Source organism: Anabas testudineus, chromosome 8 (assembly GCF_900324465.2).
Source record: "Anabas testudineus chromosome 8, fAnaTes1.2, whole genome shotgun sequence".
NCBI lineage: Eukaryota > Metazoa > Chordata > Actinopteri > Anabantiformes > Anabantidae > Anabas > Anabas testudineus.
The window spans coordinates 4797130-4819857 of record NC_046617.1 but is presented as its reverse complement, the minus strand read 5'-3'; the positions used below and the strand labels follow the sequence as shown (position 1 = coordinate 4819857).

Here is a 22728-nt window from a genome sequence, read left to right as displayed (position 1 = left end):
ACTTCTTATTTTAGATCAGACATTATAATGATCCTCTCTGTGATTTCATTTATTTAAAATGTCTACAGTAGATTTTTTTTTTTATCAAACTACTGGTGCCCTCTCTTGCCCTCCTCTCCTCTCTGTCTCTCAGCCGGTGCTTCCACATTGTTTACCAGCACATTTAATATGCTGTTTGTGTTTGCTTCAATTCAAACCTCCTGACTGTGCTGTCACTGTTACCCAGCGCTGATTCTGGCTCTACACCTTCTCTACAAACAGAATTAAGCTGCTTCCTCTTTGGTTTATTTGGTTTATTGAAATGCAGAAACAGATTTATTTATTTATTTTTTTTTTTTTTGTCATTTGGATTCGGCTGCTGTGTGGAGGCTGTGTGTTCTCTGCTGTTTTGTTATCTTGCTGTTCAAGCTGTCAATTCAGGTCAACATCAGGGACAGGTAGAAGGAAAGCCTGCTTCAAATTCAAATACACTTTTATATTTGTGAGAATCCTCATGGGCATAACGCTTTCTCCTTTCTAAAGCAAGAATGTCTTCACTCTTAATAAATGTTATCACGTTTCAAAACCGGTATCTCTTTCCACTAAGACCCTTGTGGTCCATAATGGTCCTAACTTGCTATGAAGTCCCCTGTTTCTAGGACGTGTCCTTTAAAATGTCCTCTTTTCTCCTTTCAGGTTTCAACTTTTCAACTCATAGTATTAACATTTATTCTGCATACCGGTGCTCACTGTCCATGAAAGGTCACACTCAACAGAATTTCTCCTCATTTCCAAAATAAGCTCCCAAATTTTACAGAAAGGTTTTCAAAGAAGTACAAGGACACACTATGCTGTCGTGTAGTGATTTCTAAAACTGGTTCCTCTCAATTTCAATTCTTTTCAGACCTTTTTCAGGAAAAGACAGTTTTAACATACGTCTCTTAATATCAATCGTTACTATCAGGACGATGGTACAGAGTGTGGGAGTGTTGAGGAGATGTGCACTGGGACTCTGGAGGCTCCTTTGATCTGACATCCTGAACAGAGTCTGACATTTGGCTCTACAACTGGCAGCTTATGCCGTTTGATCTTCATCACATCAGTGACCTTTATCAGTGCTGTTGAGAGTCCGTGCACAGCAGGAGGAGAAGGATTTCCTTCGCCACCTGCAGCTGCTGATGAAGGCACTTTATCAGGTCATGAGGAAGAACCTGAGTCACTGCTGGAAATGCAGCATTTAGTTTCAGATCATCCAACACGAGACACACACACACACACACACACACACACACACACACACACACAATCCTACAGAACTAAGCTAATCAGTATGTGTATCGATTACGACCAATTAGTGCATTTGCTCTGAAGCCGTATTCCCACAATTGAAATCTGAAGGTATTCCATACTGATACCTCCTCTGTTTCCCTCTCTGTCTCTGTCTGTGCAGGTTGTCTGTGTGCGACGAGGACAAGCTGACTCATAATGAGTTAATTGGGGAGTCCCGGGTGCCTCTGAAACGTGTGAAACCCGATCAGACGAAACATTTCCACACCTGTTTGGAGCATCCGCCTCCGGTAACACGCGAGCTGCGCTTACCTTTTCACTGCTGAATCAGTAGAAGATTATTTTTGCATAATGAATTGGATTGCTGTCATACAGATCCTCTAGGTTACCAGGTTAAACTTGGCATGACCTCACTCAGTGCTTCACAATAGAAAAGCTCCTTTTGTTCAAATTGATCAAATGTACTGTGCAACATGAGCAGGAATAAGTGACTGTAAGATGTTGAACGACTATTTGCTTTGTAAAAGAACACAGTCGAGTAGCATTTGTGCAGCTCAGATAGGCATTTCACTCAAATCTTTCAAACAACACCGCAGCTACTGAAAGCAGCACACAGCAGCTGCTTTCTGCAGCCGTCTGATGTTTTCAACAGAAGCTGAGCACACAACAATAAGAATGACGCACGAAGCTCACTGTATCTCCCCGCTCTCTCCTTTTTCTCGTCCAGCTCCCCTCTCCTACTGCCATGGGTGAGGCCCTTCGAGGAATATCCTGCTACTTAAGAGAGGTAAGAGATACGTCCACATGTCCTTCAGTCTGTCTGTGAGTACTGGGTCTGCTGTCGCTAAACACACAGATGTAGTTGTGCCAGGTATAAAGGTCATGGGGCTGTCCAAAATCAACAGCTTTGTTCCTCGTGAGACACTTCAGCCACAGACCCACAGTGATCACACAACCCTCTGCGCCTTGGTGGTGGTTTTGTTTCGTTATGGATTTTTGTTATAACATCTTAGCATGAGATTTGAAATTGTATTGACATTGGAATTCATGAGAACTACTGCAGTAGCCCCCAAAGACAATACATAGTGTACTGAAACACTACAGTTTCCACAGCTCAGAGAATCTTTGTGATCTCTGCTGTCCCAAACTAAATATGAAGATGAACGCATAGAGGAACTGCTGCGTCATAAATTCACACTGAGCTGCTGAAATCTGGGACAAAAATTTGTCCTTAACTTGGAAAAGGACATTTTGAACTGATTATGTAGCTATTAACATGTATTATATTATAAGAAGAATCCAATCTAATGAAACACAATAGCCCTAATCAGTCCCATATATCAGTATTAGGTATTCATCAGTGTTAATGTTAAAATAAGATAACATATATTATTATTATTATTAGTATCACTAGTTGCACTTTTGCTATTCTCACTATTGAAAACACCACATTATTGTTATCTACTGCCTGCTGCTGGTGCTTACAGTGCACATTAGTGCAACATGTGCAGCACTGAAACTTCATTTAGGGTTAAAATATTTGTTGTGATGAATTTTAAACAATATATTAACAATATATTAATTTGATGTAACAACTGAACTGTTCCTTTGCAAAAAAAAGAAAAAAGAAAAAAAAGCTGTTACTATGGCAAATAAATCTTGTTATGTAAATCCTCATGAATTAATGAAGGTTCATGGCCACTTCCTTGGTGTATTGAGCTTAAACCGAATGGCCCTCACAGTCTGAGATGGAGATACAAAGGATTATCGGTGAGACCAAGAGACTGGAGGAAATATTATTTTAATTAGCCTGTCTTTGTTTTTGGTCTATGTACATTTATTTTTCAGCCCATAAAAGTCAGCAATGCGTGAGTCAGTTTATTCATTAAGCTGCTCTTTATATTAGTTGGTTTTTCAGCTGAACCACTTTGTGCACATTAATTAGATTTGAGAAAACCACCATGTCAGGGTGAAACCTTTTCAGTTTTCAGTGTGATGCATGTTAAGGCTGTTTAAAGCTGCTAATGTAGCTATCGTAGACAAACCCTAGCAATCGCGAGACAGTGTAGGGAAATATTTGGATGTCAACTCAGACCAGCGCTCCCAGTTTCACTGCCTGTCAATTCAGATCTGTGGAGACTAAAATCAGCCTGCAGCAAAGTTCTTCTGATGCGACTGCTGGTACAGTTCAGATCTACTAACCTAAGCCAATTGGAATATGCAAAAAAAGAGTGGCTGAATACATAAAAACCACTAGTGGCACTATAACAAAAGTGTTTTGGATCCACCTCATAGGGTGTGACACCCACTTGCTAGTATGTTGTTAATGAACAGTGTAAACCTTCACATGGCAAGACCCACAATCAGGACCTCCTGCTGAGAAGCAGCAGTGCTGAACCTCTCTGCAGCTGTAGTGTAACCAGGGGAGGTAATTAAATCGATTTTTCTCATAAACAGTGGCTGCTAATGTGATTTTACCCATGACGGTGAAATAATTCACTGAGGGACCATGGTAATCCACAAACAGGCCACGCAATGTCACAGCAACCGAGACTAAATCTGACCTCGCTAATCCAGATGTGCTCCTCACAGCTTGTGGTAGACATGTTCTTTCATTAGCATGAGCATACACATGTACACTGTGGTTTATTTAGACTCAGCCTCACACACAGCCACTGTGCTGCTCCAAATACTCCCCAGAGAACCAAATGTGGATTAATTCACCACTGAAAATAGTTCCCAATAAATGCATTATTTCATTTTGTCTAAAAAATACACCGGCAGACTCTTCTCTGAATGTACAAAATGTACAAAACAATACTTCCTGCACATTCTTCTTCTTTTCCTGACTCCACATGCAAGATCGTAAGAACAGACTAGATCTAGGTGGACCACTCAAGAGTTTTTCAAATAAAATATAGTGTATCGAACAGCAGGGTCAGATAACATGAATCTGGACAAGAGAGACATCTGGATAAATGACAGATAGCTTGTCAAAAGAAAAGTGAGTGACAGCTAGAGGAGAAAGGCAGTCAGGGAGTGTGTGACTGGAGATGGAACGACAGATGATGACTCGCCCAGTGGAGTTTGAACCCACATATGAGTCAAGACGGTCTTCAGGGAACAGAAAATGAAATGGAGGCTTTTATTTTTTGACAAACAGTGTGGAGATATGTAAACAATTTGAAGAAAACCTCTTCGATTCTGCTGTGTTTACAGCTCGATCAGCTTTAGCTGGAAGGCTGGAAGAGTTTGTAAAGTTTCCAAAGATGCAAGGTGCTTTCTGTCAGGCTGAAACTCTGAAAAGACACACAAGGCACAGAGAAGCTTAAGAAACATGTCTGTTTGGATTTGAATATTTCAGTAAAGCTTAGAACGCATCACTGAATTGCTGAAACAAGATTTAGAATGAAGATTCCAGTAAGGGTGAGGTTGGTGTGGGAAAACTGAGAGAGAATGAACTGTGTGTGAAGTGAAACACTTGTAGACAGTAATGACAGCATCAGCCCTGCTTAAACATTGCTTTTCCGACTATTTAAAACAAAATGTAACAAATGAGGACATAGATACATCTAGTGAACTGTTATTTATTATTAAAATAATAACTAATTGTGCACCAGCAGCAACTTGGTACAGCATTTTAAATAAACAGGAATCTAATTTCCTTGTCAACAGTACCAAGAATTCAAAAAATATGTTTAGACAAGCACAGGAACCCTGAGCACATCTACACATTGGCTGTGTGAAATGCATGTGACAACACAAAACACAGGGAACCCACCTCTTAGGACAAAGCACAGCTCCTCACAATATCTGGACCTAATTCTCCCAACACGAGTATACGTTGAACATAAGGTCCAGCAGATTTATGATAGCATGGCCTGAAACCCACTGAGAGGCCCGGTCACCATTCAAAGACTTCATGAGTGGAAAAATTAGAAAGCCAGACTGGAAGTTGAAGAAAAGTACAGAGATGAGCCGCAAAGGTTTTATGAGCTGGTGAGACCAGTATTAATGTCAACAGAAGTGATGAAAAGGCCAAGGAGTGGAGAGAGAAAAGATGAGCTCTTAATCAAAACCATACAAGCTCATCTGTGAAGCACGGAGACGTTAGAGTCTCCTGAAACAGACTCACTGATATTTATTGATGGTATAACTCATGATGAAAGCAGCAGGAAGAACTCAGATGTGTACTGAAACAATTTGTCTGCAAATTTACAAAGAAATTAATCAAAACTAAGTGGGATGAGCTTCATCATGCAGCAAGAAGATGATTGAGTGAAAAAGTCACCAAACCTTTAACTGACTGAACATGCTCTGGTTGATTATACATTCATGGATCACGGCAGCGATTTGACTTATATAGATGTTTTTAAAGGGGAAAGATGCCACAGGTAAAGTCAATGGAAATCCAACATAAATCCACACTGAACACATTTACTTATTCAGAAAGTTTTAAATCTTATTTCCTCTGTCTGCATCACAGTTTATATATGTTCACAAAAACTGTGAAAATACAATAGAGGAGAATTTGCCCTGGTAGATTTCAAGGTGCCAAGGCACATGACATTTCAGTCTAGCACCCTTAACAACCTGCCTGAAGGATTTAAAGTTGTTGACGTCTCCCACTTTTTTCTATTCCTAGAGGTGACACTGAGGCTGTGATGGTCATTTAGAAAGGATTAGGGGAAAAACTCACAGACCACAGTTCTCAAATAACCAAATGGAGGAGTCAGCACAACTTGTTGGTTTTCTAAGTGCCGTGACATGTCATATGACTTTTTTTAGTTAGAGGTGCTTCATATTGTAACATTAATATAACTAAAACCTTTCAGCACATGAGTTGTGAAAATGACTCAGAGTCAGAGGTAAATTGATTCATAAAAAATTCAACAGGTTTGGTGCCAAAGGATTGGATGAGCCCTGTGTATGGGTGTGAGTGTGTGTGTGTGTGTGTGTGTGTGTGTGTGTGTGTGTGTGTGTGTGTGTGTGTGTGTGTGTTCTACTCATCTTCAGAGAACATAGATTCATTGTGGGGACATCCTTTTGGTGACAAATGCAAATCACTAATTTAATGTAAATTATTAAACTTAGCTTAAGGTTAGCTTTAAGCATGTAGTGGTGGTGTTTATGGGGGACTATGGTCAGTGTAAAGGAGAACAAGCTGTGTGTCTGTGTGTGAGCTTGCATTGCTTGTACTGGTGAGGATTAATCACTTTTAGCAAGGACGGCTCTTGTGTGAGCACCTTGACTGGTCCTTGCAGCATAAAGAAACAAGTTAAGGTTCAGGTTACATTTGGGAATCGTGTCAGTGTTAGGTTAGAGTAAGAGTTAGGCAACACTTTTATGATAACCTTTTCTGTCCCCTAAAGTTCGTTAACATGTAGAATAAATTGTTTATCAAAACTTATACACATGGAGGTGTCACAATTAGTAACTTAATGAAAGATACACTTAAATGAAATGAGTTATTTCCAGGGAGCCACTTATTTGCTGTCAGTAAGTAGAGCTGTCTATCCAAAGTTCAATAATTCACCCACCAACAGCGATAAGCTCACCGACTGACACGCTGTCGTTTGTTGGTTTAATCTGCACATAAAAAAAATGGAGGCTATATTTTATGAGTTTTGGAGAAAAGAAAAAAAAGGAACAAAAAAAGTTGAACAGCAGATGGCTGATAGATTTGGACAGTCTGGTCCATCTGTTTACTGTCAATCAGAGCACAGAGTCCAGACTACAGTAACAACCCATAACATATTAAAACAAGTTTACTACACTCAATAACACCGGCTTTTACTGGTCAGTCAGATTTTTGACTGACCTCAAACTAACACTGAAATGAAGGCGAGTGTGAGTCTTAATATTTTTAACAATAAAAATGAACAAACATCACAAAGTCTTCAGCTGAATATAAGAGTAAACCCTATTACATTAGCAACAAACCTGTTCCAGCGTCTCCCCTCTGGTCAGGACTACAGACCACGCCAAAACAATCAGACACAAGAACAGTGTCTTCCCACAGGCCACCACTCAGATGAGTGGTTAATCAGTCATGGACAGCCAATCTCTGTGCAATAACCATGCAAAACCAATGCAACAGCTGTTCCCCTAAATTACTGTGTAGTATGAAATCAAACCGGTGTATATTTACTTACTAATTTATATTATACAAACTGTATAAATGCTACAGTTTGAATCATCTCTATCTCACTCTCCAGCCTGTCTTTGTGTATGTTATAGTGCACCTTCAATGTTACTGTAATTCTTAAATATGGTGAAAGATATTAAAAACTGCAGTCAAATTCCTTCTATGCTCAAATATACTTGGATAATAAATCTCATTCTGATTCTATAACAATACAACTGCCAGCACAGATTCCTGACTCAAGGCTAAAGCATGGCATTGATATCAGAAAAAAAAATAAAAAAAAAAATAAGCATTTTATTTTTTATTATTATTTCTGACTTATTTCTTTAAATTTATGTAGCTTGGTTCAATGAAAAATGTAAATCAGACCTTGTTGACTGGATCAAAGCAGACTCTGAATAAAAAGTGTCTGTGTCTATTTTCATTTTTCCTCCCAAGGAGCTTCTGTTGTCATCATTTCATACTTCCTCCACTCCATGTGGGCAGATAATAGTGGCAGAGTGGAGTAAAAGCCATTATCTGAATTAGTCCTTATTATACGCTTGCTAACCAAGATCATTTCCAGTGAATTAAAGCATCATGAGATGAAACTACTACTCATTTTTCTGGACTACTCATAGACTTCTTAAAGACCTCTGGGAGTCTCTAAACCGCAGGTTAGAATATCACCCTATGACAGAATGCCCTCACGTTCATAACGTCAAGCCTCAGGATGGATCTGGTTATTTGGTTATTACTCTGTCACTTCCATTTACCAAACCACATCTCAACTTGTCCGCCGGGACGGCTAATGGACCAGTGTGTGAGTTTATTCCTGGGTGGTGGATGATTTGTAGCCTATAAATACGTTCAGCGGAATTTTTTACTCACAGATTTCAGAGAGTGATTTTATAATTGGTGAGAAAAAAAGAAATCCCTCCGTGTCGTGTTTTGGTTGATGCTCTGGAGATAATGACGCCAACTCAGGGAGTCGATTAGTCTCATACAGTCCCATGTTTTCCTAAAGCAGGAAAGGTTTCAGCCAGTGGAGTGACATCATTTCCACTATCCAGTGCAGTTTGACTTGTTCCAGGCACTTTTAGAAATGAATTACTGTCAGTATCAAAGCTCTCCTGGATAAAATTGGTTAATTACAACTTATTTCTTCATGTGATTGTCTGACTGCTCATGTTGCTTGACTCGTCCTTAAACAATATCATGTCCTCAGCTGTTAACTTGCTAAGAGCAGTTTGATTATTCTCTCAGCAGCAGCATTAATCGGACTAGTCGTGTTGATTTGACTTTAAACCTGTTAGATCTTGACTTGGACTTATCTAAAACTACTCAGGACTTTGTGGTCTTGACTACAGACTCATTGCTCTTTACTTGGGTCTAGCTCAACACATTTTTTGACGTCCCTTGAACCTGTTGTTTAAGTTAAGCTCTTGACTCAGAACTTAGTACTCTTATTATTTGATCTGTGCACGCTCAGCACAGATGGTGAACAAGATCATTTTTACAGTTAGTCAGAATATTAAACTCTTGTGCGTGTTGCCAGTTTCTGACTTGTTTGGAACAAACAAAAAAAATAGAAATGTGTTTATAAGGCAGCAGTCACCCACCAGGTGCTACAAAGCTGTATGTCCATCACCTGCAGTGCCCCTGGTGTTTTGTCTCTGTCTGTAGCTGGTGACGTGACCCTTTGGGGTCCAATTAGACACTTTTAAAGATTTGTTTAGATTAATGTTGTGTGTATGATACAAGCACCGCTAAGCTTCTTGTTGGTGTCTCAGCATCTGCTGTCCTTTTTGAGCCTGGTGAGAGCTCATTAGCTCCCTGCCTTCAAAACAGCAGTGTACAGGTGTTTTAAGGTGGAGGCAGGGTATGTGTTTTGCCGCCTGTGCAGTGCCTCTGGGGGGGTTTCAGTCGACTCACCTTGGTGTGGAAAGAAGAAGAGGGCTTTACTTAATGGCTCACCTTTCTTTGTTTCCTTTCCTCCCTCTGTGTGCAGGCTGATCTGAGAGCAGCCATCTGTAATACACAAACCTGAGAGCGTATCTCTTTTCGTACAGTGCCTCTGATTAGAGCACAGATCTGACTCTGTTTTCATTGATTCTATTCTGATATAAAAGAAATGGAGACGCTCGTTTGGTTTTAACGTGTGATGCATGTTTTCAGCTGGAAACTTTCATCTCTAGGATGAAGCTACAGCTAAGCACAATTTAGTGAATGTGTTTGCTCTTCGTGTCCCTTACAGGGTTTTTCCACCCTGACAAAAAGCCTAATTAAACAAGCTGATAGTAGCACCAAGTATGTCCCAAAGCATATTTATTTATAATGCATAGCACTGTACTCTAATTAACACGTAATACTTGCTCTCTTGTGAATATTTATTATTTATCATATGTACTGCTGAATTTGTCAAAAAGAAAAACAAAACAAACGTATGTGCTGACCCTTTGATATTTTCTAGACTACACGTAAATTGCTGTATTGACTTAAAAATCACATTGAGTTTTCTTGATAGGCACTTGATACTCTGAAGAAGATGCTACAGAAGTTGTGTTTTTATGAAACAGCACTGTTCGCAATTGTAGTGATTCCCCACAGGAGAATTTTACAATTACAACCGTGTCACATGCATCAAAGTATGATTGAAGTATGGCAAAGTTAAAGGTTCAGTATTATTGTCATTGTACAACACAGGATTGCACAATGACACTCAGTTGTAACCACTACAAAGACATGAACAAATGAGGGAAAGAAGGTGAATAAAAAAATAAAAGAGAAGAAATAAGTAAAATAAAAATAAAAGCAACAGCACATTAGGGAAAATTAGCAAAGACGAATCTATTGTATATTCATCAAAGGTTTGGGAAACATGTGCTTTCATCATCCGTTCACATAATAATTATAATGAGCTGATCTTCCTTTGTAAAACAGCTGTTAATATGCTGTTTGTTGTTGATAATGTGCTGCTTGCTTTAATCAAAAATCAGATGATAGTGTCCCTGTCAAATATGGTTTGATTCGTGGGTGTGTTTTTGTGCATTGTTGAAATCATGGGTAGAACATGAAGAAAAGAAAAGAAAAAAAGAAATAGTAATAGAAGGTTAGATATCTTATTAAAATGGATATTATTAGGTAGAAAATGAATCAGTATCAATTGTGATAAATTAATTATGAGGTTATTTTTCAAAAATGCCAAACTACTTCGATTGTGAGGATTCAATGTTTCTCCTCTGCCTTTTATGATGAACTGAATCTCTCTGGGTTTGACGCACTACATTAAAAGAAGACATCAGAGGATGTCACCTTTGGTTTTAGGAACATATAAGTACGTTATTCACCATTTTATTGTATTGAGTGTAGTACCAGGGCTTTTGTCACAGGTTTTTTAAGTATCTGACTGGTGACGGGTGTTTTCTCCTGCAAAAACTTTGAGCACTATGCAGGTTTGAAACTTCCTCCAAGGTCAGCTATCAGTCAAAGCAGATGTCTGGATGAGCTCAGCTCTTTACTCCTTCACTTCAAATGTCCCAGTAAAACACGAGGACAGAGATGTCACACTGATGGAGTAACATGCACCAGCTGTCCATCAGCCGCTCACCTCGAATGTAAACCTGCGAGCTTGATGACATTTTCTCCTGCAGGAGAACGGGTCTTTGAAGTGTGGATTGGAGCAGATATCCAGAGCTGGACTGGTTTATTTTATTCCAGCCAGAGAGACTGACTTTGCAAACGCTGCTGAGCTGATCTTATTCAACACAGGGTTCATCTACAAAGTGCCTCTCCCACCAATTGGAGGTGGGCAGGAAGAAATCCGGCCAAGCTGTGCTGACTCCCACTAAAAGCCATCGATCTGTTTATTTTCTGACCTTTTTTTTGCTTTTTTTAGCCACAGATTTATTGTGAAGGATGGTGGGACACAGGCGCTCTGGAGCTAAATACCAACTGAATTTGTAGGAAGCACTTAGTAAAAGTCACATGAATTTTTCACCCTCTTGTTTAAGTTCAAACAGATTATGACAAATCTTCTTTTTTTACTTTTTTGTTAAGACAAAGAAACAGGTCAAAGTGTGAAGGAGGGTGGGGAGATCAAAGTGAGACATGCAGGTAGTAAACTCAGAGCTCAGGCAGTTTGCCTGTAAGGAGGATTGGTGCACGGTGATGGAGCGAGATGCTGCAGTCTAATGGAGGCAGGAAGCATCACTGCAGGAAAAGGGGAGAGAGAGAGAGAGAGAGAGAGAGAGTGGCCGAGACAAAGACGACGGATTAAACTATCGATCTTCTCACTCTTTGCTGTGTCATGACCAAAAATATCAAATTAAATACGAACTGTCAGATGCGTTCTAATGAACGCCGTCAGTGGAAGAGGTGCTGGTGTTATTATCTCATTATCTTTGTGATATTGTCTATGTGGGAATTTTAGTCAGGATGGAATTGGATTATAGCTGGACTTGACTCCCACAAACCACTGCTCCATTTCCAGATGGAGCTAAAATCAGACCTAATACCTTCATTATCCAGTCACAGCTGACACTTTCACCCAGAGGAAAACTGCACTGCTCACAACTGTCTTTCCTTTGTCTCCTGAGAAGTAGATCACATTTTTAATTTGAATTTACCAAAGTCTGAACTTTGGGAATCAAATTGGAAACCGTGTAAATGCCAAATAAATATGTGGAGTTAAAAATAACAGTGCACTAGAGGCAGAGTCCAGACGGTGGTATCCAGCTCCAGACCAGATTTAACTTTCAATCATGCAGGTCACATCAATGAATCCTAAGATCTTTTAAACATAAATGTTGACATATTAAGTTCACTAAGCACTGTCAGTGCCAAGTACTGTATGTGCGTCTCAAGTATGTGGAAATACACCCTAGATATTGAAGTATCTCTTTTAAAGGTCCACTCAGTCAGAGAAGAGCTGTTTTCTGATAATTTTTCTGACAAAAATAATTGAACATTAAACATAATTGAAATCTGAGCAAAATAATCTGAGCAAACTTGTTTTTGTGCACAGTGGGAGAACGAGCAGCTTCACAGTCTGGAGGAGAGAGGTCGTCTTCTCCTGTCTCTGCAGTTTTTGCCTCCGGCCAGTTTGGAGGAAAGATACACAGAAGGTGGTGAAGGCCGTCGCAGCGGGGGTCTCTGTGTTGGAGTGAAGCGCTGCGCTCACCTGGCAGCCATGGATGTCAACGGATTCTCTGACCCCTACGTCAAAATGTAAGAACTGTGGCACACTAAAGGTTTTGGCATCTTGCAGGATGATTTAACCTGCAGCAACGACACTACAGTTTTAAATATCCTGAAGTAAAGTAGGGGAGAGTTAAACCGAGGCACAGTAAGCCTTTCACAAGCTGTGTTCTCATCATCTGTATAATTGCGTTGTCATGGACTTCAGTCATGGTCCAAGTACAATTCACACGAAGCCAAGAACACTCAAAAGGCCCTAAAGTGTCCTTGCTCCATCTGTTTTACTGAGGACACTATGGGAACTGACTGTGTGTGTGTTTGTGTGTTGATCAGTGGTGCAGAGGAAATATTCACAGCACTACTCAAGTAAAAGTATTAATTCCACACTGAAAACTACTCAAGTAAAAGCAAAAGTCACACATTGAAAACATCAGTGTCAAAAGTAAAAGTTGCCATACTTTCTCTAAATAGGTAAAAACACAGAAAATAGTGAACAATATAGATGTGTGACTCAAAAGTGACACCTGGACGACCAACAGGGAATAAAAATGATTCAAAATAAATTGTATATTAAAAAGGGAAAGAAGAAAATGTTCATGTTTAAGAAGCTGGAACCGTTAAATATGTGGCATCTTCGCATGAAAAATGGCATTTATGGTTGCCAGTAATTTTCTGACTAATCAACTAGTCATTTTGGGGCAGCAGTGGCTCAGTTGGTAGAACAGTCGTCTACGAATGCCAAAGGTGAGTGGTGGCAGCTGTCCAGCAACAAGGGGATCAATAAAGTATGTCAGTATTATCATCATCATTATTATTAGTACACAGTCATTAAATAAATGTAACAGAGTGGAGTAAAAAAAATCTATATTTTTGTCTGAAATGCAGTAGAGTTGAGGAATAAAGTTGCATGATTATTTTACGTTGGACAATTCTTAACCACACTTACTATTTTCAGAAAAAACCTCGACATTGACCTTGTTTTTACAATGATGTCTGTTTTATTTAGTTTTATTAGACTTTTCCTGAACTGTTCAAATGCAAAAAGATGGTGGCTGGCCAACCACAGCGGGATGTAGTTGACAGGTTGATGGTTAGGGTTAGATAAAGTCACTGGTCAAGTCAGTAAGACCCTAAGGGATGCTAAAGAAAAGTAAACTCCTTCTGTCTGAGAATAATGGTCTTGTGAGCAGTCTGTGATCTATGTCGGCACGTCCTCTCACTTTGTCATTTCAAACACAAATTACCAGCATCACAAACCTCTCTGCTCCTCCCTGGGGGTGCTGACTAAATACTGGACTTGTGCACTAATGAGACAATTAAAATCTGGAGTTTTGCCATCTTATTAACGTCCCTAATCAATGATGCAATTGTTGTTCAAAAAGCCTCATCTGTTTCCCAGTAGGAAGGTTTAAAAGGAAACAGTGTGAGCGGGGTCTCTCATTGGCTCGGGTCTGTCAGAAGGAAACACCGGGGGCCAGAGACTTAGATTGAAGTCTTCCCTTTGCTTTTGTTTCCTGTGGTACTTGAGAGACGCGCTTTGAAGAGGAGGAGAGTTTTCTGTCGCACGCTTTCAGAATGCAAACGGAGCCTGAGCCAGAATAAGAAGGCGACTGACAGCTGAGGGGTCAAGTGAGCTCAGAGATTTAACCATTTTCAAAATGACTGCAGCGTTCAGGATATCAGCATGCTGTGTCACGGCTCTCACTCTGCCAATATATGTGTTTAAAACAGGTCAATATTCCTTTTAAAAACCAGACGAGGTCCAGTCCGTGTTGTCCACCTGTTCCTCTCTGATCTGTGTCTGTCTGGCATTTTATTATTATCTTTATATTCACAAAGACACATCTACAGAGCCAGGGAGGTGCCGTGGGGGGATTAGAGGACCTAACTGTGCACACCATAACTAAATTGAGAGCACAGATCACCGAATTGGAAACACAAGTTAAGTAGTCTGTGCTCATGGATTACTTAACTCACGCTCTTGATTTCAGGCATGCTGCACAGCTCCAGTATCGGCACAGTTTTTATGATCAGGCTGCTAGTTACAGTAACGTAACATCTGCCTCCTCTGTCCAGAACTTTGGGGTGAAGGCAGATGACTTGAAGCACACTGCAGAAGTGGAGATGTGGGTGTATAGGGTGTGGAGCGAATGGAACATGCCCAGTAGCAGTACGAACATGCAAATACCGGTACATCTGTTGCTCCATGTAGATTCTGATATTTCAGATTTAGCTTTTAGTGGTTCTGTTTACGTTTTATGTGTAAAGAGAAAATGTGCATAAAACTAAGTGGAAATACACTTAATGACCAAATGAGAGAAAAGTATGAATCACTGACTCATGTACTATGAAAGCAGTGACAGTCTTAATATCAGGCTACACAGCTGGTCTCTCTATCTGAATAAAACCAGCGTGCAGGTCAGCAGCCTCAGCTGTGGGACATCTTGAGTCAGCCCGAAGTTAATTCAGAGGAAATTAACAGATTCAATTTCCTGCACAGCTCAAACAAAGAAGCCACACGGATACTAGATACATCAAGGGCCCCAAATAGTACGGGGCCCCAACAGTCTTTTCTGTTCTTATTAGCATGCAGCAGTTTGCAGAGGGGTGACTGTGATAAACAGGAAACAACTGAGTGTGTTGGTCCTGGCTCTACCTCGCCTTATTATTTCCTCATGTCATCTGTTAAAATAACTGGTCAGAACCAATTACAGTACAGCTCTGTTTGGTGAAGTGGCTCCAAGATAGCCGCCCCCACTGCTCTCTGCCAAGTATGAATCACTGAGCTGACTCTGTGCATGTGTGTTGCACCGACTCATTGTGATAAATTATTAATTACAGCTTCATTAATGATGATTTACACAAATTCACCAGACTGCAGCGTGAAAATAATCTTGCAGCAAGCTAACGTCTGCTTCGAGCTCTCAAACACTGCCTTAATTAAACACGCTGCATCATTTCCAGGCCCGTCGTTTCAGATTGGGATGTTTTCTATCGTTAATGATTTTCTAATGAAAACTCACAGCGATACACGAGGTCACGGTGAGCAGTTATTAAAAGAAAAGCAGTCAGCAAGTCGCGTCATGTTGGAGGTTCATCTTAGTGCACAGATTCAAAAACACAACACTAAACACATCATAAATCATCAAATTTAAAGAACTTCTCTCAAGGCAGTCATGAGACAGTGTCCATGAGACGTCCTGAAGCCATCATGAGTCCAGCCACAGTGTGAAGACATGAAAATACAAACAGAGATCACAACAAGTGTAAATAAAAGGCAGGAGGAACTAATGGGATTTTTTTTTGCTCTCCCTCTCTCTCTCTCTCTCTCTCTCTCTCTCTCTCTCTCCTGTCAGATACCTGAAGCCTGACATACAGAAGAAATCCAAGCACAAAACATCAGTGATGAAAAAAACCCTCAACCCCGAATTCAATGAGGTAAGACCCACAGCTGCTCCCCTCAGGCTGTCAGAGCAGAGGCCGGAGCTTCACATGAGCGTGGCTCTCTCAGAGGGATGATGTTAACGAGCCCATTCTCACTCTCTTCACTTTTAAAGTTATTGTTTTATTGAAATTCATCCTCATCTGCTTCTCCCTGCGGCTCGCTGACAGTATCGCTGCTCTGTGCCCAATCTGCACTGCCTCATCTAAACACCTGTCGTCCTCACACTGGAAACCTATGGCTAATTTTTTTTTTCTTTTAAGCTGTCAGACAGACCCTGCTACATTAAATTTTAATGTTTTCAACTCCAAAAAAAAAAAAAACGCTTGCCAGTGATGAGAAACGCATGCGCCATAACAAGATTGAGCCTTCAAAGGCTTTCCAGAAGCCAGTTCACTGTTGAACATAACAAATGTGAATATGCCACTAAAAGATGTTCAGCTCAAAGCTGCAGGTTTTCATCCTAGTCCTCTTATTATAGCGATTTAAGTTTGAAATTATTCCGAGAAGTACTCGGAAAAATTAGAAGTACCAAGAAGTATATACTTTATCTATATCGATTTTCCGTGAATTGGAGCTGACATTCTCATCACTGTGAGAACCAGGTGAGACCAGCTGAGCACGACAAAGGAGAAGCCAGTGTAGACATGAGCACGAGCGAACATGACAGAGGCTGAAGTCTGCAGCACCACTGGACACATGGCTGGGGCCCTGTACCATTTCGGGGCCCTGATGTATCTTGGGTCCGTGTGGTTTCTGTTTGAGTGACTGGAAAGCTGCTCAGGAAATTGGAACCTGTTCATTTTCTCATTTCCTCTGAGCTTCAGTCATTTTTAAAAGACGTGTTGACACAGACTATAAAGCAAACACAAAGCAGCGTGTTTGTTTTTAACGCTACGCCTCACAGTCCTGTGTTCAGTTAGAAATCTGTGTCTCTGCATGAGTGTGACTGTGACTGTCACTGCAGGAATTTTTCTATGAGATCTCTCTGTCGGAGCTGGCCAACAAGACGCTGGAGGTGACGGTGTGGGACTACGACCTGGGGCGCTCCAACGACTTCATAGGTGAGAGACTGATCACTGACGCGCTTGAGGAGTTTTCCCTCAGAACAGCACCATGAAGTGAAATCTAGTAAACTCAGGCAGTCCAGAAACACTTTCTTTTTTCCTTCTCAAGGATCTCTCTCTCAAAGTTGATTAGAAAGCGTCTGAAGAAATTTTGTGAGTCATTTGTGGGAAAATGCTGCAGCTGTAAATATTACTGAGTGTAACACATGCTGCTCATTAGTGTTGGCAAAGCTGTTCACTGAATTCTAATGTATGTTTATTGTCATAATTTCTGCATATTTATCATTCTTACCATCTGTGTTACAGAGCCGATCCCCTCTCTCCTCTGTTTTTCACGACTCTGTTTTGTTATTAAATTATTATTCTTGTTTAATGTGGACACAGTACCTGTGCTTTTCTTTGCTAGTGTTTTTTAATGCCTGTCATTTCAAGACCACGTCTTCATCAGGTCTGCATATTGAGCAGTGTTGGGTTTACAGCTGTGTTTGCACTTGTGCTGCGCTGCACTGCATGTTGAACCAGGACACATTCATATGTTTGCATCACACAGTGTGACTGTTTTTAGAGGCTGAACCTCAGCATTTTGCCAGTTACTTTGATATGTATTCATAGTCCTGAGACTTGTTTTTCATAAAGTTCAAATACAAACATTTAACAAACTGCTTTCAGACATAGACATTAAATTATAAGTTGTAACAAGTGACAAGTTTTAAAGCTGAGTCAACACCATTCAATAAAGTCTAGCCTTCTGATGAAAACTTTAATCAAAAGGACTTTGTTGGCAAATATTTTATTAACTAAAGAATAAGGTACTCAAGGTAAAATTGCAAAGACATTTGAAATTTCATCTTCTACATTACATAATATTAAGATATTCAGTATGAAAGGGACAAGGCTGAAAACAACTATTGAGTGGCTGTGAGCTCGAGGACCTCAGGCAGCACAGCAATAAAAAGAAAAGATGAATTGAATGAAAACCATGCCAGTGAAAATGATGTCTACTGTGTCCTGAGTTAATTTAACTGTCCGATGAGCTCAAATTTGACTTTTTTTTTGGGAATCAATGATATATTCAGGATTTGGAGAAACACTCGCTGCCGCCGAGATGATGTCTTTACAAAGAAGGCCCGACATGTTAGTAAGACAATACTGAACCACATGTATTACAACAGCTTGGCTCAGTAGTCAAAGAGTGTGGGTGCTAAACTGGCGTGCCCACAGTTTATACCTGTCGCCAGAGGAGACGAGGTGATGCAACAAAGTGGTAAACACGCCCCTGTCCTGACTATTTAGAAATATCTGCTGGGATCAAGTATTTTTCAAAAACCAATCATACGTCTCAGTTTCAACGTTGAATATGCTGTCAATCAAATATATGTCTTAATTGATTTGAACATCAGTGCACTGGAAAATGGGTTGCGGCTGTGGTGACTCCTTCTCATGGTTTTGTTGTTGGTGTCCAGGTGGTGTCTGTCTGAGCTGCCACTCCCAAGGTGACGCCCTCCGTCACTGGATGGACTGCCTGAAGAACAAGGGCCAGAGGGTGGAGCGGTGGCACATCCTGACCAACGAGTTGCCACGAACCCTCAGCCACGACTAACCCTGCGCAGCATCCTCCATGCACGCAAACAGTCGCTGTCAGGGATCCCGTGCTTTCATGGAGATCCTCTGATTTCTTTTTTTTGGGACGGACTTGAGCAACTTCACCACAGGGATCAGCATCCATCGAGAGGAAAGATGTGTTAATACAAGAGCCACCGTGGAGGTCGTAGGAGCGGAGGGAAGCCAGAGCAGCATGGTGGTGTGCCTTCATTACTGATCAGTGAGTCATACAGAGGAAGAAACTTTGTTGGCTCCATCAACACTGTCGATGCCTCGCCTGCACCAGACTACATAGATTCAGCACATGACAGCTTGGGGTGGAACACACAAAAAAGCAGCATCTGTCTAAAGTTAATTTGCATGCATTATCTCTACAGGTTTGTTTGGTTAATCACATGTCCTGTGCTCTCTTCTGAAGAACCGTCAGTTCCCTCATATCTCTGCATTGACCAGTTGTAGTTTTCTCTCTCTCTACTTAGACATAGAATGTACTTGACATAGTCTGCCCCTTGAACCGTTCCTCTCACGTTTTCCCTTTTCATTTGAGTGACAGGGCTAAGCAGGTTGTTTAATATGCTTGCCTGATAAGGGGATTGTTACGACTTGCAATATGCACGGCTCTGTCCCTTGAAATGACAATATATGAGAAGCACTACTACTACTTTTCCTTTATTTTCATGTATAAGCATGGACATGTCTTGTGTTGCACCTTGACTTGTTAAAAGGACAACAACAATAACAACGACAACAGAAAAGCATCCACCATGAGAAAAGCTGACTGCTTTAGTGAGACGTGTTACGTGTTTAGAGGCTGTGATGCTAAAATATTTGACACCTCAGAAAGTGACACATAAACACACAGACACAGAACAAAACCACTGCCCTGATGATATTGCCTTATGAATTTATAATGGCACTGAACACTTAGCATGAATAGCATCCATTTAAGTCTAGTGTTTTATAGTGTCTTCTAAAAGTATTCCCTTTTTTTTTCCAACTTTGGTTTCAGTTCCACCCTCCACTTCATACTGTACATCATAGTTGATATTCTCAGTGTCATCTGGCTCAGATTGGCTCGAGGTTACAGAAACATGTTCTTGTATTTATTCCCATTTATTCCTGCAATTGTTTCACATAGTGAGTGAAACATTTGCAGTTGGAAGAGGTGGTGAGCCAGCTGGTGTTTAAAGGTGCTAATTATGAGAGAAGTTCCCCAGTGGAGGGGTTTCCACTCATTTAAATAAGATGCTCCTTACTGACAAGAATACAGTACATTGTAACCCTGTGACTGGATGATCAATAACATCTGCATCTTTAAAGCTGCTACAGAAAGCTTCTAAATAGTGTTTTTGCAAAGGCAGTCTGGTTTATTTCATTGGATTAACCTTTACTCTACCAGAAATTTGTGGATACTACACACACAGTTGATATACTTCTTTTCTCTTCTGTAAGAGAGATGTGACCAAAAATATCAACGTACAACAGTCACACATAAAACGCAGCATCAAAAGAGATTAATCCGGTCACGCCCCAGGGGTTTCATGTATCCTTTCACACTTTTTAGATGTGGGGTATCTCTTCTTACAGCCAAATGCGCATTGCACCCACTGTGACGACTTGCAGGTTGCTAAGCTATTCTGGGACGTGAATAGACGCTGAGGAGCATCAAGAGATACTGAAAACAGCAAAATACTACGACCCATCAGCAGCTTCCACCTCATGTTTCAAACCCTCATATTGAGCACATTCTAATATCACCTGAGACAACACAGGCTCAGCATCTTGTCATTCCTGTGATACATGGATTACATCTCTATTGCACTCCTTAAAGAGACTGTGAAAAAAAAAAAAGAAAACACCTGCGTCCTATCTTGCCATGACTGACGACGATGATGATACTATATCAATAAAAGTGGTTCTTCCTTGTTGTTGCATGATGCAATATGCTGATATACTTCTTTATATATCTCTTTCTTCCCCCTGCCTGTTTTCTAACTCGATTTGTTGAAGTGAGACATGATGAAAAATTCAGGTACAGCTCATGTTAAAAAAGAAAATCTTCTGTTTACAGTGTTATTGTTCATTATTTATGCACGACTGAATGTATGAATGTGGCTTTCTATACGGTATCGTTGAACTGTTGTTTACACTGATCTTGTGCTTTTGCAGGTGTTCCTACATTTCTATTCGGTGTTTTATGTACAATGCAACAATAAATTTGGAATGCAACCGGTGCACAGTTTGACTTCGATCTCATGCTGTTCTCATGTGTCCCCGGTGGAGTGGTTCAACACTGGCCCCTGCTGACAGAAAGCAAAAGTACAACAGCCTCTTCACAACAAGAACACAGTCTAGGGAGTTTGTTGAGTTCTGTATCAAACCACAAATCCTGGAGTACATGGAGAACTGCTCTACTGATCCACAGTCACCCCACATACGATTTGACTGTAATAGGAAAGTTTTTTGAAAATCCAAATAAAAACCTTGTAAAGTTTTAAAACATTCTAAAAAATAATACTAATAATCCTACATGGACTTTTAAACATGTGCTATTTAGTGCCCTACATTTTTTAGACAGCTGAAGCAAAAGTACTGGAACATGTGACTAAGTAAGTGTGTGCCGTGAGACTGATTGTTCAAACAATAAGGAGCCCTAAATAACTACGCTTGGTTGTATTTGCTGTTTAAAAGGGTAAATTAATACGAAGATCAGAAAAAGTGTCTATGGGAGAAAAACAGGCCATTTTGAGTGTGAGAAAAGAAGGAACATCAATCCGAGGCATTTCACAAACAATGGGCACAGTCATTACAACAATTTGAAATGTCCTGAAAAAGAAAGAAACCACTGGTGTACGGAGCAACGTGAAGTGAATGGGTCCATCTGTGAAACACGATGGAGGTAGCATCAGCGCTGAGGCTCCTTTGACTGCTTCTGGAATTTTTGATCTTGATCTTTATTGATGTGATAACTGTCAGCAGCGGTGTGCAAAAACATTTGATCTAATAGTTTATAGAGTAATGTGTCAAAAACCAATTAGGAGGAGATTTGTCATGCAGCAAGACCATTATCCAAAACGCCCTGACTACTCAACAGACGGAAAGGAGATATGCACTGTGTTTTCCCAACAGTCAATATTACGGCTGTCATCATGTTTACTAATTTCATGCAAGCCAAATCATCGCAAATGCCTGTGGTATTAGTTAACATCCTATAGGTGATTCAGCAAGAGTATCGTATGATAAACTGAGTTGTCCTGAACTTTCACGCATCAGTTAATTCACGTGCATGGGAAGCAGTAAATGTAATCCTCCAGTTTAGAAGCTGCAAACAGCAAGTTGTGTTCTTGTGTGACCTTTACCTTACTCCTATGTGATAATAATAAGTGTATCTTCCCTAGAATCGGACGTCATTAACATCAGACAGACTTTCATACGTTTGTTTTCTTCTCATTTTCTCACACACACTAACACACTGCTCGCCCACACGAGATAACAATTTATATTCATGTGATTCCAGCATTAAAGGTCATTAAGATAAACTAGTGATTCAAAGTAATAACAAGACGTGAACGCTCTCTTCAGGTAAGCGAGGGGAAAGCACCTGTGTGGCTTGTAGGACAGCGTGGGAAATATGGAGAGATAAAAGATTGTTCTTATGGTAAGACTAAATGTTTAACTTAGAATTTTTCTATAGGGATGTGTGTGTGTTCTGGATATTTTATGTTTATAAAGCGCTTTGCATTCACCAAAGGAGATCTGGATCTCGTTCTGCATGCTTGCAGAGAATTGCCTGAACCAGCACCTCTTCACTGTAGCTTGGGTTTCATATAGCACCCTCTGCTGGGTAGTTAGGACACAGACAGCTCCTCTGAGTGTCAGAAACAGTCTACTATGAGGTTTTACAGAAACCCAATTCCCAACTTGCTGTGGCGTGTACAAACCTATGACAGATTAAACCTACTGTATATGGAATCTGATCAGCTGATCTGGATGAGTGCTCTCTACTGTAGTGTCTGTCAGCTGAA

At 40.4% G+C, this 22728-nt stretch overlaps 1 protein-coding gene across 1 annotated transcript in view; it reads left to right on the top strand.

Annotated features, from left to right (window-relative positions):
* The window catches only part of doc2a (double C2-like domains, alpha), a 45571-nt gene extending 24645 nt beyond the window's left edge, over positions 1–20926 (top strand). The window contains exons 6-13 of the mRNA XM_026375701.1: positions 1430–1556; positions 1994–2053; positions 4282–4307; positions 12443–12478; positions 12509–12622; positions 15949–16030; positions 17002–17098; positions 18565–20926. Coding sequence (XP_026231486.1) covers positions 1430–1556; positions 1994–2053; positions 4282–4307; positions 12443–12478; positions 12509–12622; positions 15949–16030; positions 17002–17098; positions 18565–18701 — 679 coding nt within the window. The 3' untranslated portion in view covers positions 18702–20926. The remainder of the gene's footprint in view (positions 1–1429; positions 1557–1993; positions 2054–4281; positions 4308–12442; positions 12479–12508; positions 12623–15948; positions 16031–17001; positions 17099–18564) is intronic.
* The last annotated feature ends 1802 nt before the right edge of the window (positions 20927–22728 follow it).